This window comes from Lampris incognitus, chromosome 11 (assembly GCF_029633865.1).
Source record: "Lampris incognitus isolate fLamInc1 chromosome 11, fLamInc1.hap2, whole genome shotgun sequence".
Lineage (NCBI taxonomy): Eukaryota > Metazoa > Chordata > Actinopteri > Lampriformes > Lampridae > Lampris > Lampris incognitus.
In genome coordinates, this window is record NC_079221.1 from 19,115,955 (window position 1) to 19,142,287 (window position 26,333).

The window sequence follows — 26,333 nt, forward strand, 5'->3', positions numbered from 1 at the left end:
TCTTAAATTTATTGGCAGATATCTGCGACCAGATGGAAGCAACCTGAGCTCACTTAACAAGGGGTGACTTGGGTCAGCAAGAATTGATCGGGCCTTCTTTGTGGCTCTGACTTTGTACACATGGGAGAGATCATTTACATTTGTGCCTGCAATTTTCCTGTACATCTCAACAATTCCTTCTAACCTGTTCCTGTTTTTCAAGGTCAGTGACCCAAACCAGCAAATAAAAGAGAAGGTTAGAACAGACTCAATAAAACAAGAGGAAAACAATGTCATAAATGTGGTGTCAACATTAAAACTTCTGAGCTTCTGATAAAAATACATGTGCTGATGGGCCTTTGCACAAACAACATCAGTATTTGGTTCAAAGATTAGCTTATCAATTATTGTCCCCAGATATTTGACTTATCCAGTTATATGACTAATCTCACATTTTCATTTAGATCCCAGAGAAAAGAGTTGCTCCTTAGCTTGCTACAAGAGTGCCAAATAGATGAATCAAGTGTGGATATTCCCCCTATGCAGCAATAAAGAAAACTAATCAGGTAATCCATATCCGATCCCCATGGCAGGCATCAGATTTTCCTGTCATCCTGTCCCTGGAGAACCACTGTGGTGTGGAGCAGCAGACAGTCATGGCCCAACATCTTGACCAAATCCTGGGTGACATGTTGCTGAGGACCCCGTTAGATGGACAGGTCCCTCAACAGCTCCCTTCCCCAGAGGTATGTCTCCTGCATGAGTACCCCCCCCCATTTTCTCCCCAATTGTATCTGGCCAATTACCCCACTCTTCCGAGCCGTCCTGGTCGCTGCAGTCCCCCAGGGAGGGCTGCAGACTACCACGTCTCCTCCAATACATGTGGAGTCGCCAGCCGCTTCTTTTCACCTGACAGTGAGGAGTTTTGCCAGGGGGACGTAGCGCGTGGGAGGATCACGCTATTCCCCCCAGTTCCCCCTCCCCCCTGAACAGACCGACCACAGGAGGCGCTAGTGCAGCAACCAGGACACATACCCACATCTGGCTTCCCACCCGCAAACATGGCCAATTGTGTCTGTAGGGATGCCCGACCAAGCTGGAGGTAACACAGGGATTCAAACCGTCGATCCCTGTGTTGGCAGGCAACGGAACAGACCGTCACGCCACCCGGACGCTCATCCTTGGAGAGTTTTGCAAGATAAATTACAGTACTTTGCTGTAACTGACTACGTGGCAGGAAGATGGGATTACCTTCATGACCTGCCATGTGTACTGAAGAGTACAAGCACTTACAGATGACATTGTCCCTGTCTGATGCCATTCTTCCCTCCCGACCTCCCTATGATGTGCACTCATTATTTTCAATTGACAACAGCTGATGTTGATGTGTGGACACGTCGAACTGTAGGAGTTAGATCAATCCTGGGAGCTTTCATTTTCATGCACTTGTTTGTTTGGATTTCTCAGGGGCTTTATTAATTTGATTTAATTTTATTTTCATGAGTTCAGCACCTGACACTCATAAGGCCATATGTATTTTAATGTTAACATGAGACTATTATTTGTAAAGTAACAATGCTCTTGTTGCTTTCACCTACTTTTGTGAGCCTGTTCATGGGTTTCCGTTACAGGAACTGAAGGGTAAGATTTTGCTTAAAGCCAAAAAGATTGGAGGTCTAGAAGACTGCCTTGATGAAACCCTGACAGATGAGGTTAGTGATGACGAAGAGATAGACGATGGAGACGCCGAGAGCCCCTCTGAAGAAAACCCGCCTGCAGAGTGCCAGAACAGCAGTAAACAGGTGACGTGAAATGCTCTCACAATGCTCAACAGGCAATGCAAACAGTTGGGCTTCCTGCCATGTATAAGTCACATTTGATTTTCTTTTTTCCGATCGGTTATCTCGTCTAGTGCTTTTTTTGTTTCTCTTATAGCAAATAATGTAGATATATGATGATCAAACAATAATTGAAATGTGACTGACTAAGACAGAGGAAACAGTGGAGAGAGACTGCATGTCAAAGTGAGACAGGAAAAGGACAGCTGATGGTGAACAGAGACAAAATAAAATTTGCTGCCTCTGGCATCAGTCTTTTTTACAGCCGTCCATAAAAAAGCAAATTATATTCTTTTTGGTGTTATTCTTTTTAAATGACAAATTTATATGAAAAAATGCATTTCAAACATTATTTTTAACTCGCTGATCTAGAGGAGGAGGTCCTTGGGTGCAGCTGTAATCTAGGTTGTACAGGGAGTGTTCACATCAATTCACCCATCCTGCCCAGATTTTCTGAGCTGGTCTGTAGATTTGAATCTGCTACTTGGCGACTGCTGTCCCTAGATGTTGTTTGTAATGATATGACTTGTAGAATGTACATGCGTTTTTCAAAGTCAGACAGAAGACCTCAGGAGTCAGTTCAGGAACAGAAACTTGAGAAGTCGATCAAAAATGATGCAGTCAGGTAGCAGGTCAATGGGGTGTTTTAATCAACCAAGAACACGTGGTTCCCATGTGGTTCCAACCCAACTATATACTCTGACTAACACTAAGTAAGCCATATAAATTGAGGTTAACAGTTCAAAATGTGCACTGCCGGTGATTGACTAAACCAGGGAATTTTGTGGATCATAAAATTGTGACTTCAGTAATTTTCATGAACATTTACCATTTTCTCTTTTTAGAAATCCAAGTCTAAACTGTCCAGAGAGCTGTCAGACTTGGTAGTTTACTGCAAGAGCATCCATTTTCATGGTTTTGAACATGCTCGTTTGTACTCCAAATGCTACGAGATGTCCTCTTTCTCTGAGTCCAAATCCAGGAAGCTTGTCAAGGATGCAGGTAAATAGCAACAGAGATGATGCACTAGAAAGGTTCAGTATCCCTGAAGCTCGATTCCATTGATTCAATATTCAGTCTACAAATGAGTCAGGTGATACCAAGGTCCATGTTACTGCCAAAACACAGTTTATGACAATCAAAGCGGTTTCTATTGTCCTCAGAGAGAAGCTAAAAGATCGTTTCAATTCCTTTGACTCTTCATCAGGCACAGACTTTGTACGATACAACACAAGGCAACTAAGCCGAGTCTATCCGAGTGGACTGAGGACAGATTCCTCCAACTACAACCCCCAGGATCTGTGGAATGTGGGCTGCCAGATAGGTGAAGAGAGACCCTTAGCCAGCTAATTTCCTTCTTCTTGAATGATTTCACTGCAATATGCACTTCCCCTCATTAATGGTCACGGTTAAAACCTGAGTACCGAGGTGTATCAATGCCAGTATCCACAGCTAACCAAAGCCCTCAGCAGGGCTTTACATTCTAAGTACTCAGTGTTGATCATTTATGTATCAGTATATTTTAATATAAAATAAGTGGGTGTGGGATTGTTTTTTGGAGATTGAAGTACTAGCTGGATCCTACCAAACCAGGGTGCAAATTGGTCCTGTTGTATGTAAATCAGTGGTAATTGAATGGCAGTGATTAAAAATATCAGTAGTAGGGACCTTTCTGGAAGCAGTGCCTTACATACTACATGATGAGAACTCCAAATAGAAGAGCCAATGAAACAATATGGAAAATAAAATGGACACAGTCAGTGTCATCCATTCAGGCAACTCACGGGTATCAAGATACAAAATAACATCATTTTATCAATGACTACAGTAACCACAGTCAAACATAGTCAAAACATCATTGGAAATTTTAGTTTGTATGGTTTAATTTCCCAAATGTGGAGTACCAGTACTTATATAACATGTAAACTATTAGTAAATAAATCCTCATCATGAAAGGCATGAATGGCTTACATGTGAGACTAGATGGTTTAGTAACTCTAGGAAATCACACAATGTAGTTACCCATTAAGACATTTTTCAACTCATCCCCCCTTTCCTCCTACCCTCCAAGTGGCTCTGAACTTCCAGACAGCCGGTCTGGAGATGGACCTGAATGACGGACTGTTCAATCAGAATGGCCACTGCGGTTATGTCCTCAAACCTGACTTCATGAGGAACGTCGACAAAATATTCGACCCAGAGAAACCAAAGGAACATGATGGATACTCACCACTCCGCCTATCCATCCAGGTAGAAAGCCTCCTACAGAGTCCATTCTGTTACAAATATATATGTGCACATTCACTGACACACTCACACTTATATTGTGGTTGTAGTGTGCAGCTCCCTTATGTGAATGTGTATAATGGGTATGTGCATGAATCAGGTGATCAGCGGGCAGCAGCTCCCCAAGGTGAACCAAAAAGAGGGCTCTATAGTAGACCCCCTGGTCAGAGTGGAGGTCTACGGAGTGTCACAGGACCAAGCCAAAGGAGAGACCAATCACATTCAAAACAATGGTGATAGAAATGTTTAAAATATTATGTATTGATTATCAATCATTTACGAAGATGCTCTTGATGATCTAGTAATTGCGGATGTTTAAAAATAATTAAATTAATAAACAGACAACAGCAACACATAATACAATAAAAAAAAAATCTTTTTGACCTCTCTTAGGTTTTAACCCGGTGTGGAATGAAACTCTGAATTTCATCATCCACACCCCTCAGCTGGCCTTAGTTCGATTTATGGTGGAGGACCATGACAAAGCATCCAGGAATGATTTCATAGGACAGTTCACCCTTCCATTCACATGCATCCAACCAGGTAAGCAAAGGTTTCAATGATGTAATCCCACAAAGACTGCCGTCTTGTACTGCTCAGCAGGTATAGCGGGACATTAGTCCTGCTTGGGTCAGGAGTTCAAACTTACTGGGGGCATCCATTTATAAATGTACATCCTCATGACAATCTGAGTGGCTTTGGGCAAAGAAAAAAACTCGATCAAATGGCAAACATTGGGATTCAATGCTGGCATGTCTTGTCAGGTCAGACACCTCATAGGGTTCACTCATCAACAGAGTGTTTCAAAGCTGATCTGAATACAACTTTACCTCCCCCTCTTGTTCTCCAAGGATATCGGCATATTCATCTCCTTTCTAAAGATGGAACAGCTATCCCTCCCTCCTCCGTGTTTGTCAACATCAGCATCTCAGAGCTCACATGAGGAGCAAGAAGCGGGGGATGTCTGCAAATTCACTGTCTCCAAAATGAATTCACACCAATGCAACTTGCTGAGGGTTGAAAAGTGGAAGCAACCAAAATGGATTAATACTGGGACAAAAACAGGTTGAAACAGGGCACTGTACAAGAGAATGTCCTCAAGCTTTTAGAATTAAGGACCACATGTCAACATATTGACTATTACCTCAGGTAATGTAGGATTTTTCTTACTGTGAGCATGTTGGATCATCTGTTTCATTGAACACTTGAGTCTGGTTAAAACACGTATTATGCAGTAAAAGTAATAAACTGAATTACTACTTGATATCAGAGAGCACTTTGGTATCAGTAGTATTAAATAAGTAACTGAAAAGTAACTAAAGAGAGACAAAGAGCTAAAAAGACACCATAGAGTCTTATTCCTCTGAGGCATGAATTTAAACAGTTCTATGAAAAATTCACGTTTGCTGCAAAAAAACGTTAACTTGTAATTGCTGTTGGGCTAGTACCAAATCTTTTGTATTAATACCATATATTATAAATACAGTACTGTATGTTTCTATAATTTATAAAACATATTCAAGCGTTTCAAATTACAGTAGCAAGAAATTAGGTAACACGAGTGCTCTCTGCATGTCTAGATACTCAAGTTTGCTTTTAAATAATCTGGGAGGGAGGGGATAACAGCTGAGAAAACATTTTTACAGTCCATGTAATTTGAAAAAAGGAAATTGTAAACCTTAAAATATTCAAAGGTCTGCATTGAGTATATTGTAACCTGCAAAGCAACTGCATGAATTAGGATATTTCATGTCCTGTGTACAATGTAAATGTATGTATATAGTCATGTAAAATATGCATTAAACAAATTCTATGAATGGTTGACCACTACTGAGCAGATGATTTTCAAACAACTTTGATTCATTTCATATTGTTCCAATTCAGATGTGTTCCCAAGAAAACATAAAACACAACACACATCTAAAAATATAAAATCCTATATACGTACTAGTATAATTTTAGTGTCTGCTTTCACAATACAAAGTTCAAACTGTTTGCATCCCCATTATTCCATTTCAAAGTGCTCCATTTACATGTCTCAAAGAAACTTAAGGGCCCAGTCTGGATTTCAAGTACATTGCAAACTGTTGTACCAAGATTGTCTCATTTAGCTTTATTTCATCATTTCGAAGGAATCTGATCACTTAGATCAATTTGGAGGGGTCATGGTAAATCAGTATGTCATTAGTTTTAAATGTGCTCTCAGCTGTCTGCAGGGGCCTGTTATCTCACGCTGTGCTCTTTTGTACTGACTCTTCCTGTACTTCCTTGGGTTCTACTGCTTCTGCTACCTCATCCTGCCCGTTCTCCTCGCTTACCTCTACTACCCTGCCATCCAGCGTTCCTTGCAAGGCTTCCTTAAGGGTAAGGCTAACTGCCTCAGAACTCCTCACCACCCCCTGCTCGACCGACACCTCTGGGTGGTGCCTCTGCAAATGCTTCACAACCTGGAACTTCTGTTTGGCTCTGTAGGGGCAGTGACAGCAGCAGAAGGGTTGCTGCTTGGTGTGCGAAAGGTAGTGGTGTCGGAGACCTGCTGGCCACCGGAAGGCCTTGTGGCACAGCCCACATGTGTATGCCCGATCATCACTGTGTTGCCGTTGGTGGGTCTTCAGTATGAACCTAGTCTTGAAGGCCTTACCGCATTTCTCGCAGATGTATGAGCGCACGTCACAGTGCTGTGTGTCTCGGTGGGCACGGAGGGCATCGGCTCTGTTGGTACGGTAGTCACAGTCCTTGCAAGTGTACGGCTTCTCCCCTGTGGATTGCAGGTGATGTAATTACTTCAAGGTTCTTATCATTTCTATAGGATACAACATCCTTAGCAAGCCATTCATATAATAATATAATAAACTGAAATCAGTTTTAACCCCCCCCTCCCTTGAGAATATCAAGAGCACCTGCTAGTTGAGTATACTGAGGAATCAAATGACATCACAAATAATATTACCGTACTTAACGCAAACAGGCCAAAGTAAGGGATATATCATAAAAATTTCAGAAGACGTCCAATAAAAATCAGTTCATTTGCCAAGTGAGTTTTCACATTACCAGGGCTTGAACTTGGTGCATTGCTCACTGTAACATAACACGGAATTTAAGCAAACTATAAAAGTTAAAGATAACACAAGCAAAAAAATTCAAGTAAACAGCGATATAAATATGTACAGTGCTGCTTGAAAGTTTGTGAACCCTCCAGACATGGTCACTGTTTTTATAAAAAACATTAAAATAAGCTTATTATACATACATCCAAATCCCAATTTGTAAAGTACACCTTCCAAATAATGGACACACACACAAAAAGAGATATATTTTCATTATTTAATTCAACAAAGGTGGTTTATTTCACAAAAATTGAAAATTTAACATGTTCTAAAGTATGTGAACCCTTGTATTAGTAGCTTGTGGCTCCTCCTTTTGAGGCCATTACTTCAACCAAACGTCTTCTGTAACCACTAACCAGTCTCTCGCATCTGCTTATGGGGATTTTTGCCCACTCCTCCTTGCAGAACTCAGCCAGTTGAGAGAGGTTGGAGGGACATCTGGTATGTACCAACTTCTTCAGGTCTCGCCACAACATTCCAATTGGATTAAGGTCCGGACTTTGACTGGGCCAATCCAGAGTACGAATCCTCTTTCTCTGAAGCCATTCCTTTGTAGTTTTGCTGGAATGCTTTGGGTCATTGTCTTGTTGCATAATCCATTTTCGTCCCAGCTTCAACTCCCTGACTGATGGCAGGAGATTCTGGTCAAGAATTTGTTGATATGCCGGAGAATTCATGGTTCCTTGGATAATATGGAGTCGTCCAGGTCCAGAAGCAGAAAAGCAGCCCCAGACCTTCACATTTCCACCACCATGCTTCACTGTTGGGAGGAGGTTATTTTCTTCATATGCAGTGTTGGTGATTCTCCAAACTTGTTGGTTTTGATTATGACCAAATAATTCTATTTTGGACTCGTCTGTCCAGAGAATGGACTTCCAGATGGCCTCTGGTTTGTCCAAGTTGTCTCTGGCAAAGTTGAAATGGGCAGCTTTGTTCTTTTTTGAGAGCAGAGGCTTCCTTCTAGCAACCCTCTCATGAATGTCATGGCGATTCAATTTTCGTCTGATTGTAGACGCGTGCACATTTGTCCCAGATGCTACCAGAGAGGTCTGCAACTCTCTAGAGGTGATATGTGGGTTGGCCTTTACGTGATTTATTATTTTTCTGGTGCTTCTGGGTGATAGTTTTGATGGGCGTCCACTTCTAGGCAGAGTTGCTGTCATGTTGAAGGCCCTTCATTTGTAAATTATTTGTTTTACAGTGGATGGATGGAGCTGGAATCTTTTGGAGATGGTCTTATAGCTCTCCCCAGACTGATGGGCTGTCACTACCCTCTTCTTCATGTCCTCGGATATCTCCTTTGCTCTCGGCATTGTTGATTTGTATGGGACCACAGTGGTTTGGTTGGTTTCCTCTCTCTTTTAATTAGTGCAGGCCAAACCCTTTCCCAAGGATGTCTCATTTCATTGGTCTGCTTAAATGATTAATTAAGCACCCAAATGTGTTTCACCACAAGTCTGTTACCTGCTTGACTTAACCAATGCAGCTGGGGGTTCACTTACTTTTGCACATACACTAATTCCATGTTTCATGTAGTTTTTGGGCTACTTAAACAAGTCCCACTAAACGAGTACATGCAATTGATAAACAGATATCTGACATTTCATACATAAAAACTGGTGATAATAAAATAAGAAAATCATGGTAAAACAACAGAAACATCTAAACTGCTCAAGGGGTTCACATACTTTCAAGCAGCACTGTATATAACATTAGTGTTCTATGCATACTGGAACACTGGATCTGCTGAGCCTTTTTTACAGTACTGCTCTCTATTCTATACTGTAAATACATCCATTGCACGTTGTCCGTCTTAGGAGAGAGACCCCTCCTCTGTTGCTCTCCCTGAGGTTTCTCCCTGAGGTTTCTTCCTATTTTTCTCCGTTGAAGTTTTTTTTTTCTTAGGGAGTTGTTCCTTATTTGATGCGAGAGTCTAAGTACAGGATGTTGTATTGCTGTAAAACCCTCTGAGGCAATTTTGTAAGTAGTGATATTGGGCTATACAAATAAAATTGGCTTGACTTGACTCTCATTTATAAAATCTTGAGAAAACCCACGAGCTGATAACCACAGCAAAAATTAATCAACGGCCAGACAATATGCTCCACTTTTGCAGTGGTAGCTTGTCTCTTACTCACGGATATTCAGTGGCACTAACCAGTGAGTTTCATTATTCTTTCCACTTCAATATTATTCCAGATGAGCATTTAAACTCCTACTTCTCTTCTTACATATATATACTATACCTCTTAGCTTTAAACTACTGCTGGCCCATGTACAATCATTAACATTGATGATACCTGTATGTTTGGTCATGTGGTACTTCAGTTGAGTCGCCCATTTGCACTTATAACCACAATCTGGACACAGGTACTTTTTCTCCTCTTGGTGAACTCTCATGTGAAACTAGTAAAACAAAACAAAACAAAACAAACGAACAAACAAACAAACAGTAAAACTGGTGGAAATACAGAACATGAAGGAAAATTGGATTTTATACATTTTTCCTGCTTTTTTGGAACACAGCCACCAGCATCTATGAGGAGTGGAAGTTAATTCATATGCTGAACAGTTTGTCAATTAGAGCCATTTGGTTTGGAGCATGAGACTCTAATTATCGTGTTGCCCTCACATAACAAACCACTGCATGTAACTTATGGGATTTTTTTTCTCAAGATTGTCTGACTCTAATTAAGCATGAAGCTGGATGTGAAAAAACAATCTAACCTCTTGCTTCACTTCACTTCTCATTTTACAAACAGTGCAAAGGAGAATAGAACTAAGCTACAATGTCTGGCTGGCTTTGGCTAACACGCTGAGGCCTCCACCCTGTTAGTAACACACTTCTACTAGTGTAGAAGAACTACTGCAGGCCTAGCTAGCGATACTTGAATGTCAACATTTTTTCTTTTTATAGGCTCACAATCCGCAGTGGCAACCCCTGAAAAACAGGGAACAAGCTGAAAGAAGAAGAAGATAGGCTCTATGGCTACAAGGATAAACATCTTAAAAGGTATAGCTACCTTCAGTCGGGAGGGATCGGTGCAGGTGTAACTGCACTGCTCACAGCTGTAAGGCTTCTCCCCAGTGTGTATGCGAACGTGCCATGTGATTTTCTGCTTGTTCCGGGTCGAATATTTACAGTCTGTACACTTGTAAAGGCGTTTGCCGCCATGCGAACGGAGGTGCTGCTCTAACACCAGATGATGCTGACAGGAAAACTCACAGTTGCTGCACTTCAGAGGCTTGTCCTCCGAGGGCCCATCTTCATGTTCATCCAGTAGGTGTTGAGCCAATCCCTGCCTTGTTTTAGTTGCGAAGGGGCACAAATGGCATTGATGGGATAAGTGTATTCTCTGGTGTATCTTCAGGCTCTCCTTTGTATCAAAGGACTCCTGGCAGGTGCCACACTTTAGAGGAGGGTGCTTCTGCTGGTGGGTCTTTAGTGCAGTTTTAGTGCCACATGAATAGTCACACTGTTGGCAGGAGAAACAGTCCTGGAGCTGGTGCATGCGTTTACAGTGATTTCTTAGCGCAGCATCTGAACTGAAGCGAGCTTCGCAATGAGCGCAGGTATGCTGTAACTCCCCAGAGTGACATCTGAAATTGTGGCGCCTAATATCATCTAGAGTGTAGCTGCTAAAGTCACAGAGGGAACAGAAATGAGATGGTTGTCTTTCATGGACACGTGCCTTGTGCTGACGAAGTTTGGTCAGTGTCCCAAAGGTCTTGTTACACTCGCTGCAGCTGTGACGGCCGACACCAGTGTGGAGAGACTCATGCTCTTCCAATCGATAGCGTCGTGTGGTGCTGAAAGGGCAGTAATGGCAATGGTGGGGTCTTGCACCTTTGTGTTTAAGTGCGACATGTTGCACCATACATCGTTCTTGCTTGCAAGTGAAGGTGCAGTGCTCACAATGCAAGCATTTAGATTTGGCAACACCAGACTTCGTTTTATCATGGACATATGAAACATGATTTGTCAGTGAAGTCTGAGACTTGGCTACAAATGAACACTGTTGGCACTGGACTTCGTTTGGCTTGAGACAGCCTTGCTTCTCATGTCTGTCCAGTGCTCTTTTCTGACTGCACTTGAATGGACATCTGGAACAAGAGAGGATTTGACTTTTCATAGGAACTTGGGTGGGAATTTCGGTGTCCATGTTCACCTGGTTTTCTCTTCCTGCGAGTGCCTCATCACTGTAATCATTCATTTTTGAAAGAATTTGATTCTTATTTCTTGCAGAGGCTTTTCTACAAGCTGAGCAGTGGCGTTCAACTGTTGAAAGCTTGACTGATGAAAAATTACAGAACCTGCATTTAAATTTTCCATCCTTTTTAGTGTATAAGTTCTTACTACTCCATGCACCAGTTCTGTCCTTGTTACATGTTCGTTTTTTAACAAGTTTTACCCTCAAATGCTTGTTTATCAGAACAATTTTACTTTTCTCGTTTTTTGATTCACTAGAGCTACCTGTTTTCTCATCATCGCCTTTGCAAGTTTTTAAGGGAGATGTGATTGATATCTCTTTGTGTTGATGTGATTGCAGGTATTCTGTATCTCTGCTATTTCTGTCATCTAAAGAAGGCAGCTCTGTACGATCCACACTTGGTCTCTCCTCGGGTTGTTTGGAACCATGCTGGCCTTGAGGAGAACCTTCTTCTGTTGCTCGACCTAATGTTGACATGCCTACAGGTGTCCTGGTCTTTTGCTGACGTGCTGGGCACTTCTTCAGGATGTGGGTATCAAGGCCACGCCTCTGTCTGAATTTTGCCCCACAAGCTTGGCACTTGTGTCCCTTTAGCCGTCCTTGGCACAGTGATTGGCAGTGGAACTTAAGGGCTGTCTCCTTACGACTAACGTAAGAGCACTTGTCACAGCGATAAATATCCTTGCTCTGTACCACAAGCATTTGCACACGTCCTTCCAAAACCATAGCCTCTGCTTGGTCTCGGTCATGCTTCTTCATTGTCTTCAAGCGTTTCTCAGACTCCAAATGCTGCTCATTTTGCCCAGATGTGAAAGAGGAATTATTGATGATGTCACCAGTGTCCTCTACCTGATATTTTTGAGTCTGATTCTCTGCAGGCTCAGCTGGCTGACTTGTATTATTCTCCTGACCATCACCGTTATCTAAATCACTTTGGCCACTGTCACAATCTTCAAAAGCTACACTGTCTTCCTCTACTGTGCTTATGGCACTGTCTGGCTTTTCTTGTGATGTGTTTTGACCAAGACCAAGTGTTTCTAGGGATTGACAACTTTCTGCCTCCCTTTGTATAACAGTAGTCTCATATTCTGTGGTTGATAATGTGGTCAAAACAAGAGTACAGTACTCCTCAGGATATTTTACAGATGGAGCACAAACTGAAATATTATTGTTGGTCACAACTTGAGGAACACAATCATTAATGTTTGCAGTGTCCAAAGATTGTGAAACAGCTACAGTCTCTTGGTTGGCATTTTGACCAACTAAGCAAGTGAGCTCCTTTTGTTCGCTTTGGTTTTTGGTACTTTGAGATGGTGGAGCCCTTGTTGCTGATTGTTCAGACTGCCCATCAGCTGTTGAGGGTTTTTTGTAAAAATCCTGCATGAATTCAATGGCATTCCTCTCCTTCTCCTTTGCAGAATAGTTTTCCAGCCATTCTTTGTCCCCAGGCACATATCCATGAACTTTTCTCTTGTGCAGGAAGAGGCTGATGGTACTGAAAGAGGAATAGAGGCAGAGGGCACAACGGAACTCCTTCAGTTTGGTGTGTTTGCAGTTCTCATGGTTCTGAAGGGCTTGGCGGTAGCAGGTGGTGTATGTGCAGTATTTGCAATCATAAACAGCTGGCTGTTTCTCTTCCCCAGAGTGCTTGGTGAGCATGTGATTGCGAAGTTCATATTTGCGCTTGCACGCATAAGCACAGACCTCACACATGAGGGATTTGGCTTGATGTCGTAATTTGTGGCTGTTGAGCTGGTCCATGCGATGACAACGGTATGGACACTGGTCACACTGATACCTTTGAGAGGAAAAACAATGTTTTATCAAAATAATGGTAGTGTGCCTGGCCTACTGCTCCCCTAACCACGTTACGTTACAGCATTGGTAGTTTTTTGTGAGGTTTTAGTTGGTAGATGCAAAAAGGCAATACTTGGTTTTAAAACTTTTTACATGATATCTATCCAAAGTAAACTCTCATTAAAAGTTTTTTTGAATGCAGGTTATGTAGAATGTACAAAAATTGCACATTTTACATAACCTGCATTCAAAACAACTTTAATGAGAGCTTACTTTGGATAGATAGTATATATAAAATTTAAAACCAATTATTGCCTTTTTGCATCTACCACCTAAAACCTCACAAAAAACTAGTCATATAACTGTAACAAGAAAAAGCTTCTTTACTCCTAGTGAACCCCTTCTCCTCCTCAGGTAGATTTATGCTGACTACAACACACACAGGTTAGCATCCCAAGTCATTTTGGATAAATTTGTTTGTTAAAAAAAGTTCCAAATTAAAAATAATACCAAGATAAAAATAAAGTCAAAAGTTTCCTTACAGAACACCTACCTGAGGTCTCCTGCATGTTTGCGCATATGCACGTTCAAGTAGTGCTTCCATTTGGTGATGTAACCACATTCAGAGCACATGAAGTTCTTGTCATCTGAGTGTGTGAGCATATGTTTAGAAAGGTATGATTCATCTCGGCACCTGAAGTCACACAGGCTACACTTGTGGGGCTTCTCACCTTTTATGGAAAAAGAAAACAGGGAGCAATAATGCTAGGGTTAGTAGTTTGATTTCCAAAAAAAAAAAAAAGGAACCTGTAGAACAAATGCACAAGCTAATAGCACTGTAAGGCGCTTCAGATAAAAGCACCAATAAATCATGAAAGAAAACAAAAAACAAAAAATAAAACAAAACAAATAATTTCTTCCTTACCACTGTGCAATAACATATGCCGTTTCAATCCACGCTTGTGTGAGGTCACATAGTTGCACTGTGGACAGTGATGGATCTTCTCATTGGCATGTAAATGTCCAATGTGTTGCTCAAGCTCCACCGGGTTAAATGTGACAAAGGAGCAAAAACCACAGCTAATCTCCTCATTCCCTGGGTGTCCTTGCCGCTGGTGCTGGAGGTAGATTGTCTTGTTGGAGCAGGAAAATTCGCACTGGGGACAGTGGTAGGCTAGGTGCAGCCGATGATGATCCTCCATGTCCTTCTCACTCCGGAAAATTGCATTACAGGCGTGATGACGACATTCCACTGCTTTTACCCCATGCATTTTTGTTGTATGCTTAAGCAGCACTTTTCGCAGAGAACTCTGAAAAGAACAGCCCTCATGGAAGCAGGCCACAGGCTTCTCTTCCAGTAGGATGTTGTGTGTCTTCATATGGGCCTTAAGGGACCTGCTCTGGCAAAAGCTCTGACCACAGGTGGGGCAGGGGTAGACATGAGAGTTTATATCATTTCCTGCCTCATCAGCATGTGTGCTGATGAGGTGGCGGCGGATTGCGTTCCGTTCCACAGCTGAATAGTCACACAGATGGCAGTGGTGGACTTTTTGGCCCACCTCACGGAGCATATGAATGCGCAGTTTGCTTTTGCTGGTAAAATAGTGCTTGCAGGTTGGGCACTGGAGATTGGGGTCGGGAAAATGCAGGTGGAGGTGCTCTTGCAGGTGAGAGCGCATCTTGAAGCAGCGCCGACACTTAGGGCAGGTGTTGGTGCGATAGATGTGCTCTGTGCCCTCCACGAGGTAATCTGTAGGACAAGAAGATTATTTTTACAAAGTTACTAAATGAGCAAGTTTCTACCTTGGCCAACTGAAAATGTGGAAATCAAATGAAAACGCAGCACACATTTATCTGAATTATGCAGTTTTCTTTTCCAACATTTCATTAAATCTCAACTTCCAAACCAGTATCAATTATCTGTTAAATTTCATTTGAAAAGTGCAAATAAATGAAATAAATGAACTACAACACAGCTGTTAAACCACTGTTAACTGCCAATAAGATAAACCGTGCACATACCTTTAGTTGAGAGTGGGACAGCACCATCTGTAACCGTTGATGTGTCTTTTCCCATCTCCATTTTTGCTCTTTTCACTTTCTGCTCATGTTCCTCAGTTTCTACTTCACCTTTTTCTTCTGTTGATAATAACCCATATGCTGGGTTGGGTCTCTGTTTCCTCCTTGGTCTCCCAGAGGTCAAAGACTGGCTGCTCCCTTCAAGGCATAATGTTGTGGGGACCATCTCTTTAACTGAGAGTAGATGTACATATTTTTCATGTTAACATTGCTCTAGAATATCCACAGGTAGAAACATATTATTGGGTTGCAAAATATGCGTTTCTACATCTGTGCATAATAACTTGTGCCTAATGTGCAATTGGTTGCTGTCAGTGAAGATGCACCCTTTCTGCGAGGTTGGATGTGGTCTAACTACCTCACTTTCTCTTGTACTACTACTTTTTTCAAGGTTGTGTTTATGACCCATGTTTTCCCCTAAATATCACCGTATGAAATGCTCAGTGACTAAACCCTCCCACTGGTGAAGCTTGTGGTAAACATAAAACGTTTTAATGTAGTTACATTAAGTTTTTGCTATTTGTGTTAATGACACTGCCTTTCCAGGCCTAAATCATCTTACCATGAGGGTCAGTGGAAATGTCATGCTCCAAATAGTGGTCACTCAGTTGTTTTGCTTTAAGAGTTACAAAGTGACACCGAGGGCAATGGAAGGGAAAATGGTTGCGCCAATGACCCTCCTTCTCACGTTGTGTGTAAAAGGCCAATTTGCAGGACCGGTAGGTGCAGTGAACAAGAGTGATGCCATGTGTGGATGTCAGGTGTGCTTGATATTCCTGCCGGTCTGGGCTGGAGAACTGGCAACCTTGCTCGGTGCAAGAGAAAGGACCTTTCAGCTCAAGGTCTCCACCATGAATCCGAAAATGTTGCTTCAGTGCTCCCGGCTTGGAAAAGCACTCATTGCACAAAGGACAGTTGTAATTCTCTAACTGTCCTTTATTGCATTTCATGTTAGTCAAGTTCTTTGAACAGCTGTGAGAGCCATACATGCTAATTTCTGAGAAGCTTTCTCCACATTTTTCACAGAGATGGGCTGCCACTGTCTCCATTGTGTCCGCTGGAAAAAAACAAAAAAACATCATTCATAAAATTGCTAAATTGTGATGGATTTAGAAGAGAATAATAATAATTTAAAAAAAATTAAGCTGCCTCCAGCCCGTACCCGGGTATGTTGGTTGCAGTTTCATTAAAATTTTCACAAATCCCCATGGTACGTTTCAAAACTAACATCAGTCTCGCTGTTTGTTAATGTATATTCTCAGTTGTGTGATGACTTCCACACAAATGAGAATAGGCTCCATCATTTAAATCCTGGGCGTTTCACTAGATAAACTGAATGTCGACTTCTGCACTTGTTTCCGCAATTCTTTCTAGTTTAAAAAAATAATAGCACATCAAGCCTCGCCACTTGCGTGCTTTGTCTCGCAGCTCTTGTGCCATTAGTCCATAGCTGACCTGTTAAAATGAGACTTCCCAATGGTTCCTATTACTAATAACCAGTGGATGGGTTTGACTTGCTAACCATTTGGATGCCGTGAAACCGTTAGAACAAAATCGACATTACCTTCATGTAGTTTTAGTCGCAAAACGGTTTAAATTCCGATTCCTGCTGATTGAATAAACGTTAGGTTCGGAGGGGGGGGGGCTTTAATCGTACATGCGACGTACGATTAAAGCCACACACAAAATCACCAGACCAGTGAGCCTAGCTAGCATGTTAACTTAATAGTTTGACGTTACAGGGGTGTTGAGGGAACAGTAGGTGGCACCTAGGAACGAAAGTTTGCGGTGAGAGCCACAGTCGGAATTGTTTTTACAGAACTCCGGAAGTGTAGTAGAGGTCGCTTACGCACGGTTGTTTTGAGCGATCAGCATGTGTAAAGGTAGAGCTCCTGTCTGGGCTGATAAACTATAATGATATGGGTTCATGCAACGGCAAATTTCTCAGTGGACTGAGTTTTGAAGGCATGACGCTTATGTTGACAGACAAGTCACCGGAAAGCCATTTACAGCGTTTGTCCCACAAGGCACCAGTCAGCCGTTCGTAAATTGAAAGTTACCCGGCGAGGCATTAATACAGCTAATCAAACTTAAACTGCGGCAGAACAGACAGATTGAGGAGTAGACTGACATTTCCTATCAGGAAGCTTATTTTGTCAGAAAGCGATCTATCGCTGATACAGTCGCCCTAATCTGCAACTAAGCATGCCCTTTCTTCTGGATTTTTCTGCTGTTGTAAAGTAAGGCAACATCTACGGATTCTTGATCCATCGGAGCCGTACCTGTCTCGAGGCATCATGACCCTGTCAGATCTTCTGAATAGTTTGAAAGACAACCCTTACTTTGGGGCTGGATTTGGACTGGTTGGAGTAGGGACAGCATTGGCAGCAGCCAGGAAAGGAGCCCAAATTGGGATGATCTTCTTCCGCAGGCATTACATGATAACGCTTGAAGTGCCCAGCAGGGACAAAAGCTACCACTGGTTGTTAAGTTGGATCACCAAGCATGCCCGGCACACTCAGCACCTGAGTGTTGAGACTTCCTACTTGGCTCATGAAAGCGGAAGGGTCCACACTCAATTTGACTTCCATCCCAGTCCCGGAAACCATATCATCTGGTGAGGAGATTGCTCAAAGTTATTTTCTTTGTATAAAATGCTGAAATCAAAAGTCACCGTTTCAAACCTCATTTGTGGTATACAAGGACTGCATGACTGCTAATGAAAGTGTACCATATGGGAGTAGTGAAAGTGTCTTGATGCATGCTCAATAATCCAGTTAAGAAAATCAAAGAAGGTTGAATCAGTTCATCTAGGTACAACGTTTATTGACAGATACATTCCATCACTCAACTAAGTGACATCTTCAGTCTAAACTGACTGCAGGTATCCCCACCCTTTTAAACAATACGGTACAATACAGTGCCTAGCGACTGAAACCAACGACCAGTTTCGTATGCAGGTATGGGTGTGACCTTTAATTAGAGTTTCAAAGGCCATGTGTACTATTCACAGGATTGGGGAATTGTTATAATCACAGCATTGTAAAATGGCGACAGATGTACTCTTAGCCCCCCCCCCCGGTTCAGGGATGGTCATTCTGTCTTAACATAGATGGCCTCTCCTCAGTCTACACCCATCTACAGGCCTGTGGCCACTCTTTCAGGGATGAGGATGTGCACATCCTTGATAGGGAGGAACGATGGTTTGAACAGGGAGTCAAAAGAGGCCATCTATATAAAGGGAATGACCATCACTGAACCGAGGTGGGGGCCTAAGAGTACATCTGTCACCATCTTAGAATACTGTGATTGCAACTATTCCCCAATCCTCTGTGAATAGTACACATGGTCATCGAAATTCTAGATAATGGGCACACCCATATTTGATCACGAAACTGGTTGTTGGTTTCGGTCATTATACATCTGTTGCCATCTTACAATGATGTCTAGCAACTAGCCTACAGGGCAGTGAAAGGAACAGCTTCTTCCTATCTCCAGGCCATGGTCAAGCCCTACGCCCCCGCCCGACCACTTTGCTCTTCTGCCTCGGGACACCTGGTTGCCCCATCGCTCAGAGGCCCTTGCTGCCCATCAACCCGGTCACGGCTCTTTTCTGTCCTGGCCCCACAGTGGTGGAATGAACTCCCCACTGATGTCAGGACGGTGGAGTCACTGCCCATCTTTTGGCGCAAGTTGAAAACTCATCTCTTTAAGAACTACTACCCTGCTACTTGTTCTTAGCACTTATTGTATTCACTCATTAAAAAAAAAAATCTATTTCTTGCACTTGTACTTAAGCACTGGTTTTGCTCTAAGATGCTTGTTTAGATGCACTTATGACCTCTGATGACTAGTAGTTCTTCTGATTTCCTACGTTAAATGCACTTATTGTAAGTCGCTTTGGATAAAAGCATCGGCTAAATGACTGTAATGTAATGTAATGATGGGATTGCAACAATCCCTAATTCTCTGTGAATAGTACACATGGCCTTTGAAACTAAAGGTCACACCAATATTTGCATATGAAACTGGTCGTTAGTTTTGGTCGTTAGGCACAGTATTGTACTGTATTGTTTATAAGGGTGAGGATACCTGCAGTCAGTTTAGACTGAGGATGTCACTTAGTTGAGTGATGAAACATATCTGTCAATAAACATTGTATCTAGGTGAACTGATTCAACCTTCTTTGAGTAGTGAAATGGTTCCTCTCTCTGAGAAACTGTTTTATGCAATTACCCTCAAGTGGTCTCAAGTGTTATGCAAGACTGCCAATATACATTTACTTGGCTAAAGATAATGATAATGTGTCACCTTAGCCCCTCACTTGGTAATTTCACTAGAATATAATAGAAAGGTCTTGGAAGGTGGGATGCTTTTTACAAGGCTAAGACAATTAGTGACACAAATGACCTTGACTCCACTAGCAGTGCTAAATTACATTATTGACATCCCACGCTGTCTGCAGGTACGGAAGGAAATGGATCAGGGTGGAGAGGACCAGAGAAAAGCAAATGGTGGATCTGCATACAGGAACACCATGGGAGTCAGTCACCTTTACTGCTTTGGGCAGAGATAGACAGATCTTCTTCAACATCTTACAAGAAGGTTTTGTTTCCCTCTTTAACATCACTTGTGACTTAAAATGCATTTGGTTTCTTGGCAGGCTTATTTGTTTCACTATTGTAAACCGTTTCACAATTTTTACACCTTGTAACTATTTAAATCAGATTTTTCATGTTTGGTATAAGTTTTGATAATAATAATTTTAATAACAATTGTATTTATATAGCACTTTTCCAAAACAATGTTACAAAGTGGTTCACAAAAATAAAAAATAAAACCAGGCAAGGCAAAAGGCCAAATAAGTAAGAGTAAAAATAAAAACTAAATGAATAAAATAAAGATAAAAAAAAATGGTTCGGGCATCTGATTAGGATGCCTCCTGGGAACCTTCCTTTGGAGGTGTTCCAGGGACATCCAGTCCAGCCTGGGAACAGCGTGGGAACACATTGGGATCCCCCAGGAGGAGCTGGAGGGTGTTGCTGGGGGGAGGGATGTCTGGAGCACCCTACTTAGCTTGCAGCCACCGTGATCCGACCCCGGAGATGAGATGAAATGAGAAAAATAAAAACAATGCAAATCTGCGGTGTAGCTCTCATTCAGTATTCATCTATATAAAGTGCCCCCAAGGAAAACAAATCACAATTCTAAGTCCTTCATTCCTTCTGCTATCATGCTGTTAAATGCCGAGAATTCAAAGAATTCACTTACTGCGGAAGCTTAACTTCTTTAATGTCTGTAACACCATCTTGTGTATTTTCTACCAGTCATTTATTGAAAGTCTTTTTTAAAAACATTTTTTTTAAACTTTTTCCTTTATTTGTTGGTTTAATGGGTTGACCATGAAGGACAGGAATAGCCTAAACAGTATCGTTAAGGTCTGCTCCAAGATAATCGGGAGTCCAGCAGACAGACTTGTGCTCCCTCTGGGAGAAACATGTTGCCCAGAAAGCAAAAGGGATTATTACCCAATCTGACCACATCCTGTCCAATGAATTCACTGTAATGCCCTCAGGCCAGTGCTATAAAGTGCCCCCTAGGAAAACAAATCGCTATTCTAAGTCCTTCATGCCGAGAGTAGTCATTTTAAATGAGTGCTTTATTTTGTTTTAAACCACGATAGTTGATTTATACCTTGTCTTTTTTTCATATGGCTTGTGGGCCTATACGTTCACTGAATGTAGTGGTGGAATGTAACGTGCAATGCACCTTAGGATGCTTCATTTATTTATTCATTCTTTTAACTTATGTGAATTTTTATCCTTCGCCTGGTCCTCGCATGAGTCTGCATGCATGGCCACACAAGGGTGCCAGTGTGCATCTCTTGCCCATGTACTGATCTGTTTATTGTCTCTGACATACTGCTGATTGCCGCTTGTCTGTAAGTTTGTGTATGGTCTAGGTAGATTGTGAAACTGAATTGCTGATTGCCGCTTGTCTGTGAGTTTGTGTATGGTCTGGGTAGATTGTGAAACTGAATTGCCCTTCTGGGATAAATGAAGTTGTATAAATCTGGATCTGGTTATGTTTTTTAGCAAGAGAACTTGCCCTGAAGCAGGAGGAGGGACGGACGGTGATGTACACAGCCATGGGTGGAGAGTGGAGGCCCTTTGGGTTCCCACGGCGACGCAGACCCCTGTGCTCTGTGGTCCTGGAGGCAGGCGTGGCAGAAAGAATTGTAGACGATGTGAAGGAGTTCATTGGAAACCCAAAGTGGTACACAGACAGAGGTAGTGTATCAGTTTCCATTGAGGAAAGGCTCTCTTATTGTGTGGCTTGACTGATATTTGGCCCCCTTATCCTTGTTTAACAAAATAATACTAGACGTTACTTTTATTCTGCAGCCTGGTTTTTTGATTTTGAATTGTCTTTTTAATCAATGTTTTATTACAAGTAAAGCATAACTCCTTTGTAGCTACTTTTTTTAGTGTTATACAAGAGGGCGTCTGGGTGGCGTGGTGGTCTATTCCGTTGCCTACCAACACGGGGATCGCTGGTTCGAATCCCCGTGTTACCTCCGGCTTGGTTGGGCTTCCCTACAGGCACAATTGGCCATGTCTGCAGGTGGGAAGCTGGATGTGGGTATGTGTCATGGTCGCTATATTAGTGCCTCCTCTGGTCGGTCGGGGCACCTGTTCGGTGGGGAGGGGGAACTCGGGGGAATAGCGTGATCCTCCCATGCGCTATGTGCCCCTGGCGAAACGCCTCACTGTCAGGTGTAAAGAAGCGGCTGGCGACTTCACATGTGTCGGAGGAGGTATGTGGTAGTCTGCAGCCCTCCCTGGATCGGCAGAGGGGGTGGAGCAGCAACTGGGACGGCTCGGAAGAGTTGGCCATGTACAACTGGGGAGAAAAAGGGGGGGAAATCCAAAAAACAAAAAGTGTTATACAAGAAAATTCTATTACGATATGCCTAGAAGTAATATGCTGGAAGTAGGTGTGAACATCTGTTGATGAACATCTGTTGAATAACTGGTAATAATTTTCCACCTGCACACAGGAATCCCCTACAGAAGAGGATATCTGCTCTATGGACCCCCTGGTTGTGGAAAAAGCAGTTTTATGTAAGTGATATTTTTTTAGACTCCTTACCCTCCAATGTAAGCACCGTAACAGTAAAAACAGCATTATTTAAACAAATAGAACTTTTTACGAAACAATTTTCTTCAGAATGTCTCCATGTTTGCTCAGTAATCCAGGTGCCGAAATCCCAGAAAAATTTAATTAGTTTATCTGGACACCAAATTTAGTGGGAAAATGTTTTGTCACTCATCTAAGTAACTTTGTCAGTTCTCAGCTGACTGCAGGTATCCCTAACCTTATAAAAAGTACAGTTGCATAATGACTGAAACCATTGTAATTACTGGTCATGGCAGTTTGCATATGAAACCAGTGTTAGATAGATCTCCAGTTTCGGTCGTTGATTCAACTTGTCTGGAATTTCTTCAGAAGGTGTTTTATAGAGTAGGGAAGCACATAATTGCAGCAAACAGGAAGGTACCTGTGCCAGTGCACAATCTGATATAAGATTTGCACATCCATGTCAATTTTTGTCTGAATTTCAGCACGGCACTGGCAGGTGAGCTGGGCTATAGTATCTGTCTGATGAGTCTGAGTGACCGAACACTTTCAGATGACCGTCTGAACCACCTGCTGAGTGTAGCACCGCAGCAAAGCATAATTTTGCTAGAAGACGTTGATGCAGCCTTCGTCAGCCGAGATCTGCTCCCCACAGAAAGTAGGTCACAGCGGGGAGGGGTTTCAAGTTTTGACGGTCTTACGGTCCCGAAAACTATTAGTTACCAACAAGAAGTAAACAAAGTTTAAAATTATACCAAAATATTAGTGTTACTGTATTTACAATAATCTGTTGCTCTATATCTGCTGTCCTCAACAATGTGATTTTTTATAACTTTGTAAACAGAGAAAAGCAGAGTTGCCAAAAGGCTTTTTTGTCTTTATGAATGGATGAACATTATCACTGAGTCATTTACCCATGAATCTCAATCCCATGCAGACCCCCTGGCCTACCAGGGAATGGGAAGGCTGACCTTCAGTGGCCTGCTCAATTCATTGGATGGAGTGGCTTCGTCTGAGGCCAGAATAGTTTTTATGACCACAAACTTCATTGACAGGTACTGCGTAGATATTGACAGTCATACAGAGCATAGATATCTTTTACAAACCCCAATTCCAATGAAGTTGGGACATTGTGTAAAACGTGAATAAAAACAGAACACAATGATTTGCAAATCCTTTTCCACCTATATTCAATTGAATATACTACAAAGACAAGATATTTAATGTTCAAACTGATAAACTTTATTGTTTTTTGCAAATATTCACTCATTTTGAATTTGATGCCTGCAACACGTTCCAAAGAAGCTGGGACAGGGGCAACAAAAGACTGGGAAAGTTGAGGAATGCTCAAAAAACACCTGCTAGAACATTCCACAGGAGAACAGGTTAATTGGAAACAGGTGAGTGTCATGATTGGGTATAAAAGGAGCATCCCCGAAAGGCTCAGTCTTTCACAAGCAAGGATGGGGCCAGGTTCACCACTTTGTGAACAACTGCATGAGCAACCAGTCCAACAGTTTAAGAACAACTTTTCTCAATCTACAATTGCAAGGAATTTAGGGATTTCATCATCTCCAGTCCGTAATATCATCAAAAGATTCAGAGAATCCGGAGAAATCTCTGCACGTGAGCGGCAAGGCCGAAAACCAACATTGAATGCCTGTTACCTTCAACCCCTCAGGCGGCACTGCATTAAAAACCGACATCATTCTGTAAAGGATATTACCACGTGGGCTCAGGGACACTTCGGAAAACCATTGTCAGTTAACACAGATCGTCGCTACATCTACAAGTGCAAGTTAAAACTCTACCATGCAAAGCGAAAGCCATATATCAACAACACCCAGAAACGCCGCCAGCTTCTCGGGGCCCGAGCTCATCTGAGATGGACTGACGCAAAGTGGACAAGTGTGCTGTGGTCTGACGAGTCCACATTTCAAATTGTTTTTGGAAATCATGGACATCGTGTCCTCCAGGCTAAAGAGGAAAAGGACCATCCAGATTGTTATCAGCGCAAAAGCCAATATCTGTGATGGTATGGGGGTGTGTTAGTGCCCATGGCATCATGGGTAACTTGCACATCTGTGAAGGCACCATTAATGCTGAAAGGCACATACAAGTTTTGGAGCAACACATGCTGCCATCCAAGTGTCGTCTTTTTCAGGGATGTCCCTGCTTATTTCAGCAAGACAATGCTAAGCCACATTCTGCACGTGTTACAACAGCGTGACTTCATAGTAAAAGAGTACGGATACTAGACTGGCCTGCCTGCAGTCCAGACCTGTCTCCCATTGAAAATATGTGGCGCATTATGAAGCACAAAATACGACAACGGAGACCCTGGACTGTTGAGCAACTGAAGTCGTACATCAAGCAAGAATGGGAAAGAATTCCAACTACAAAGCTTCAACAATGTGTCCTCAGTTCCCAAACGCTTATTGAGTGTTGTTAAAAGGAAAGCCGATGTAACACAGTGGTAAACATGCCCCTGTCCCAGCTTCTTTGGAACGTGTTGCAGGCATCAAATTCAAAATGAGTGAATATTTGCAAAAAAACAATAAAGTTTATCAGTTTGAACATTAAATATCTTGTCTTTGTAGTGTATTCAATTGAATATAGGTCGAAAAGGATTTGCAAATCATTGTATTCTGTTTTTGTTTACGTTTTACACAACATCCCAACTTCATTGGAATTGGGGTTTGTAGTTTGCTGTTCCCAACCTGTTTATTCTGTCTGAGAAGTGTGCTTTAAAAATCCCATATGCATTTTACAAACCAAATCGGTTGAGCTGTGTCTACTGCTCTGTTACAGAGAGGAAGCAAATTTATTTCATCTAGGAAATTTTTTTAACAGGGTTTACCACCTATCTTTTTTGCAATGTCTTTACATAGGTTAGATCCAGCTCTGATCAGGCCTGGCCGCGTGGATCTGAAGCAGTATGTCGGCCACTGCAATCATTGGCAGCTCACCCAAATGTTCCGACGGTTCTACCCAAATGAGCCGGTCAACGTGGGGGAACGTTTCGCCAAATGTACTTTATCTGCCCATTCTGAGATAAGCGCTGCCCAGGTCCAAGGACATCTAATGTTGTACAAACTGGACCCTGTAGGCTCCATAGAAAATGTTGCTAGAATGAAAGAGTTCTGAGACAGATGAATGATTTCCACTTGGCATGATGAAGAGGAAGAAAAATGTCAGATTGATAATGGTTTTCAAGGAAGATATGCTCTGATATCAAAGAATCAGTGTGTAAATGTTTAAATGAATTGGGTTTTTAGGTACCTGAGAACCAATCATAACCTGTTGTTGTTCACCGTCGCAGTGAAGAGGACCATCTAGTCATCCTGTAGCGGCCAAATTCTGTGGGTTCGAAGATGGCTGGTTAGTCCAATTTGCGCCCTGAATGTTCTTTGGCAGTGTGGGCATGGGATAGTGGGAGTAGCTGGAGGGTTGCTGGCATGGTCTTTCCTGGCCTGCCTGCGGCTTTCTGCTGCAGCAATCCTGGCAGCCTCATATGTATGTCACCAGTCATAACCTAAAGCATAGACAAACAGGACAAGGACCACAAGGTTAACTGTTCTATTCCTGGCCTTGGGAAGTTGCAGGCATTACTATAACTTAACTTAGCAACTACCAGTTCAAGTCCTCCGAGCACAGAATACAAGCCCTAGCTGTCTCAGTGGACTGCACAACTGGCCAACAGTATTTCGCTTTGTTAACATGTGTAAGAGTGTAACCCTTTCCTTTTATGAAGCTACTGCTCTGAACTGCTAGAGCTGAAAACGCCGAAAGATTAATCAAGTCTTAATTCATTTATATAGCCCTCAATTACAGTCAAAGGTCTTTATTTGGTGGCCGTGATAACACACAGATACAGTAAACAGTATCCCCTAACC

General features: G+C 42.3%; 3 protein-coding genes across 3 annotated transcripts in view; 2 read left to right on the forward strand and 1 right to left on the reverse strand.

The window, feature by feature from the left end:
- Window positions 1-6,112, forward strand: part of plcd4b (phospholipase C, delta 4b) — a 33,254-nt gene extending 27,142 nt beyond the window's left edge. Inside the window, exons 9-16 of the mRNA XM_056289388.1 lie at window positions 573-725; window positions 1,611-1,781; window positions 2,663-2,819; window positions 3,025-3,141; window positions 3,889-4,067; window positions 4,204-4,336; window positions 4,497-4,646; window positions 4,955-6,112. Of these exons, the coding sequence (XP_056145363.1) occupies window positions 573-725; window positions 1,611-1,781; window positions 2,663-2,819; window positions 3,025-3,141; window positions 3,889-4,067; window positions 4,204-4,336; window positions 4,497-4,646; window positions 4,955-5,046 (1,152 nt within the window). The 3' untranslated portion in view covers window positions 5,047-6,112. The remainder of the gene's footprint in view (window positions 1-572; window positions 726-1,610; window positions 1,782-2,662; window positions 2,820-3,024; window positions 3,142-3,888; window positions 4,068-4,203; window positions 4,337-4,496; window positions 4,647-4,954) is intronic.
- A 219-nt stretch (window positions 6,113-6,331) lies between these two features.
- Window positions 6,332-17,024, reverse strand: znf142 (zinc finger protein 142). The gene is made up of 8 exons (XM_056288863.1): window positions 16,862-17,024; window positions 15,860-16,354; window positions 15,241-15,471; window positions 14,144-14,968; window positions 13,772-13,949; window positions 10,234-13,219; window positions 9,511-9,616; window positions 6,332-6,861 (listed from the first exon to the last, which is right to left on the reverse strand). Exons 2-8 carry the CDS (start codon window positions 16,344-16,346, stop codon window positions 6,332-6,334), a joined length of 5,343 nt encoding a protein of 1,780 aa, XP_056144838.1. The 5' UTR covers window positions 16,347-16,354; window positions 16,862-17,024.
- A 112-nt stretch (window positions 17,025-17,136) lies between these two features.
- On the forward strand, window positions 17,137-25,620 carry LOC130120862 (mitochondrial chaperone BCS1). The gene is made up of 7 exons (XM_056289654.1): window positions 17,137-17,914; window positions 19,763-19,902; window positions 21,393-21,587; window positions 22,358-22,421; window positions 22,923-23,095; window positions 23,375-23,492; window positions 25,329-25,620. The coding sequence occupies exons 1-7, from the start codon at window positions 17,595-17,597 to the stop codon at window positions 25,582-25,584; spliced, it is 1,266 nt and encodes a 421-aa protein (XP_056145629.1). The 5' UTR covers window positions 17,137-17,594; the 3' UTR covers window positions 25,585-25,620.
- The last annotated feature ends 713 nt before the right edge of the window (window positions 25,621-26,333 follow it).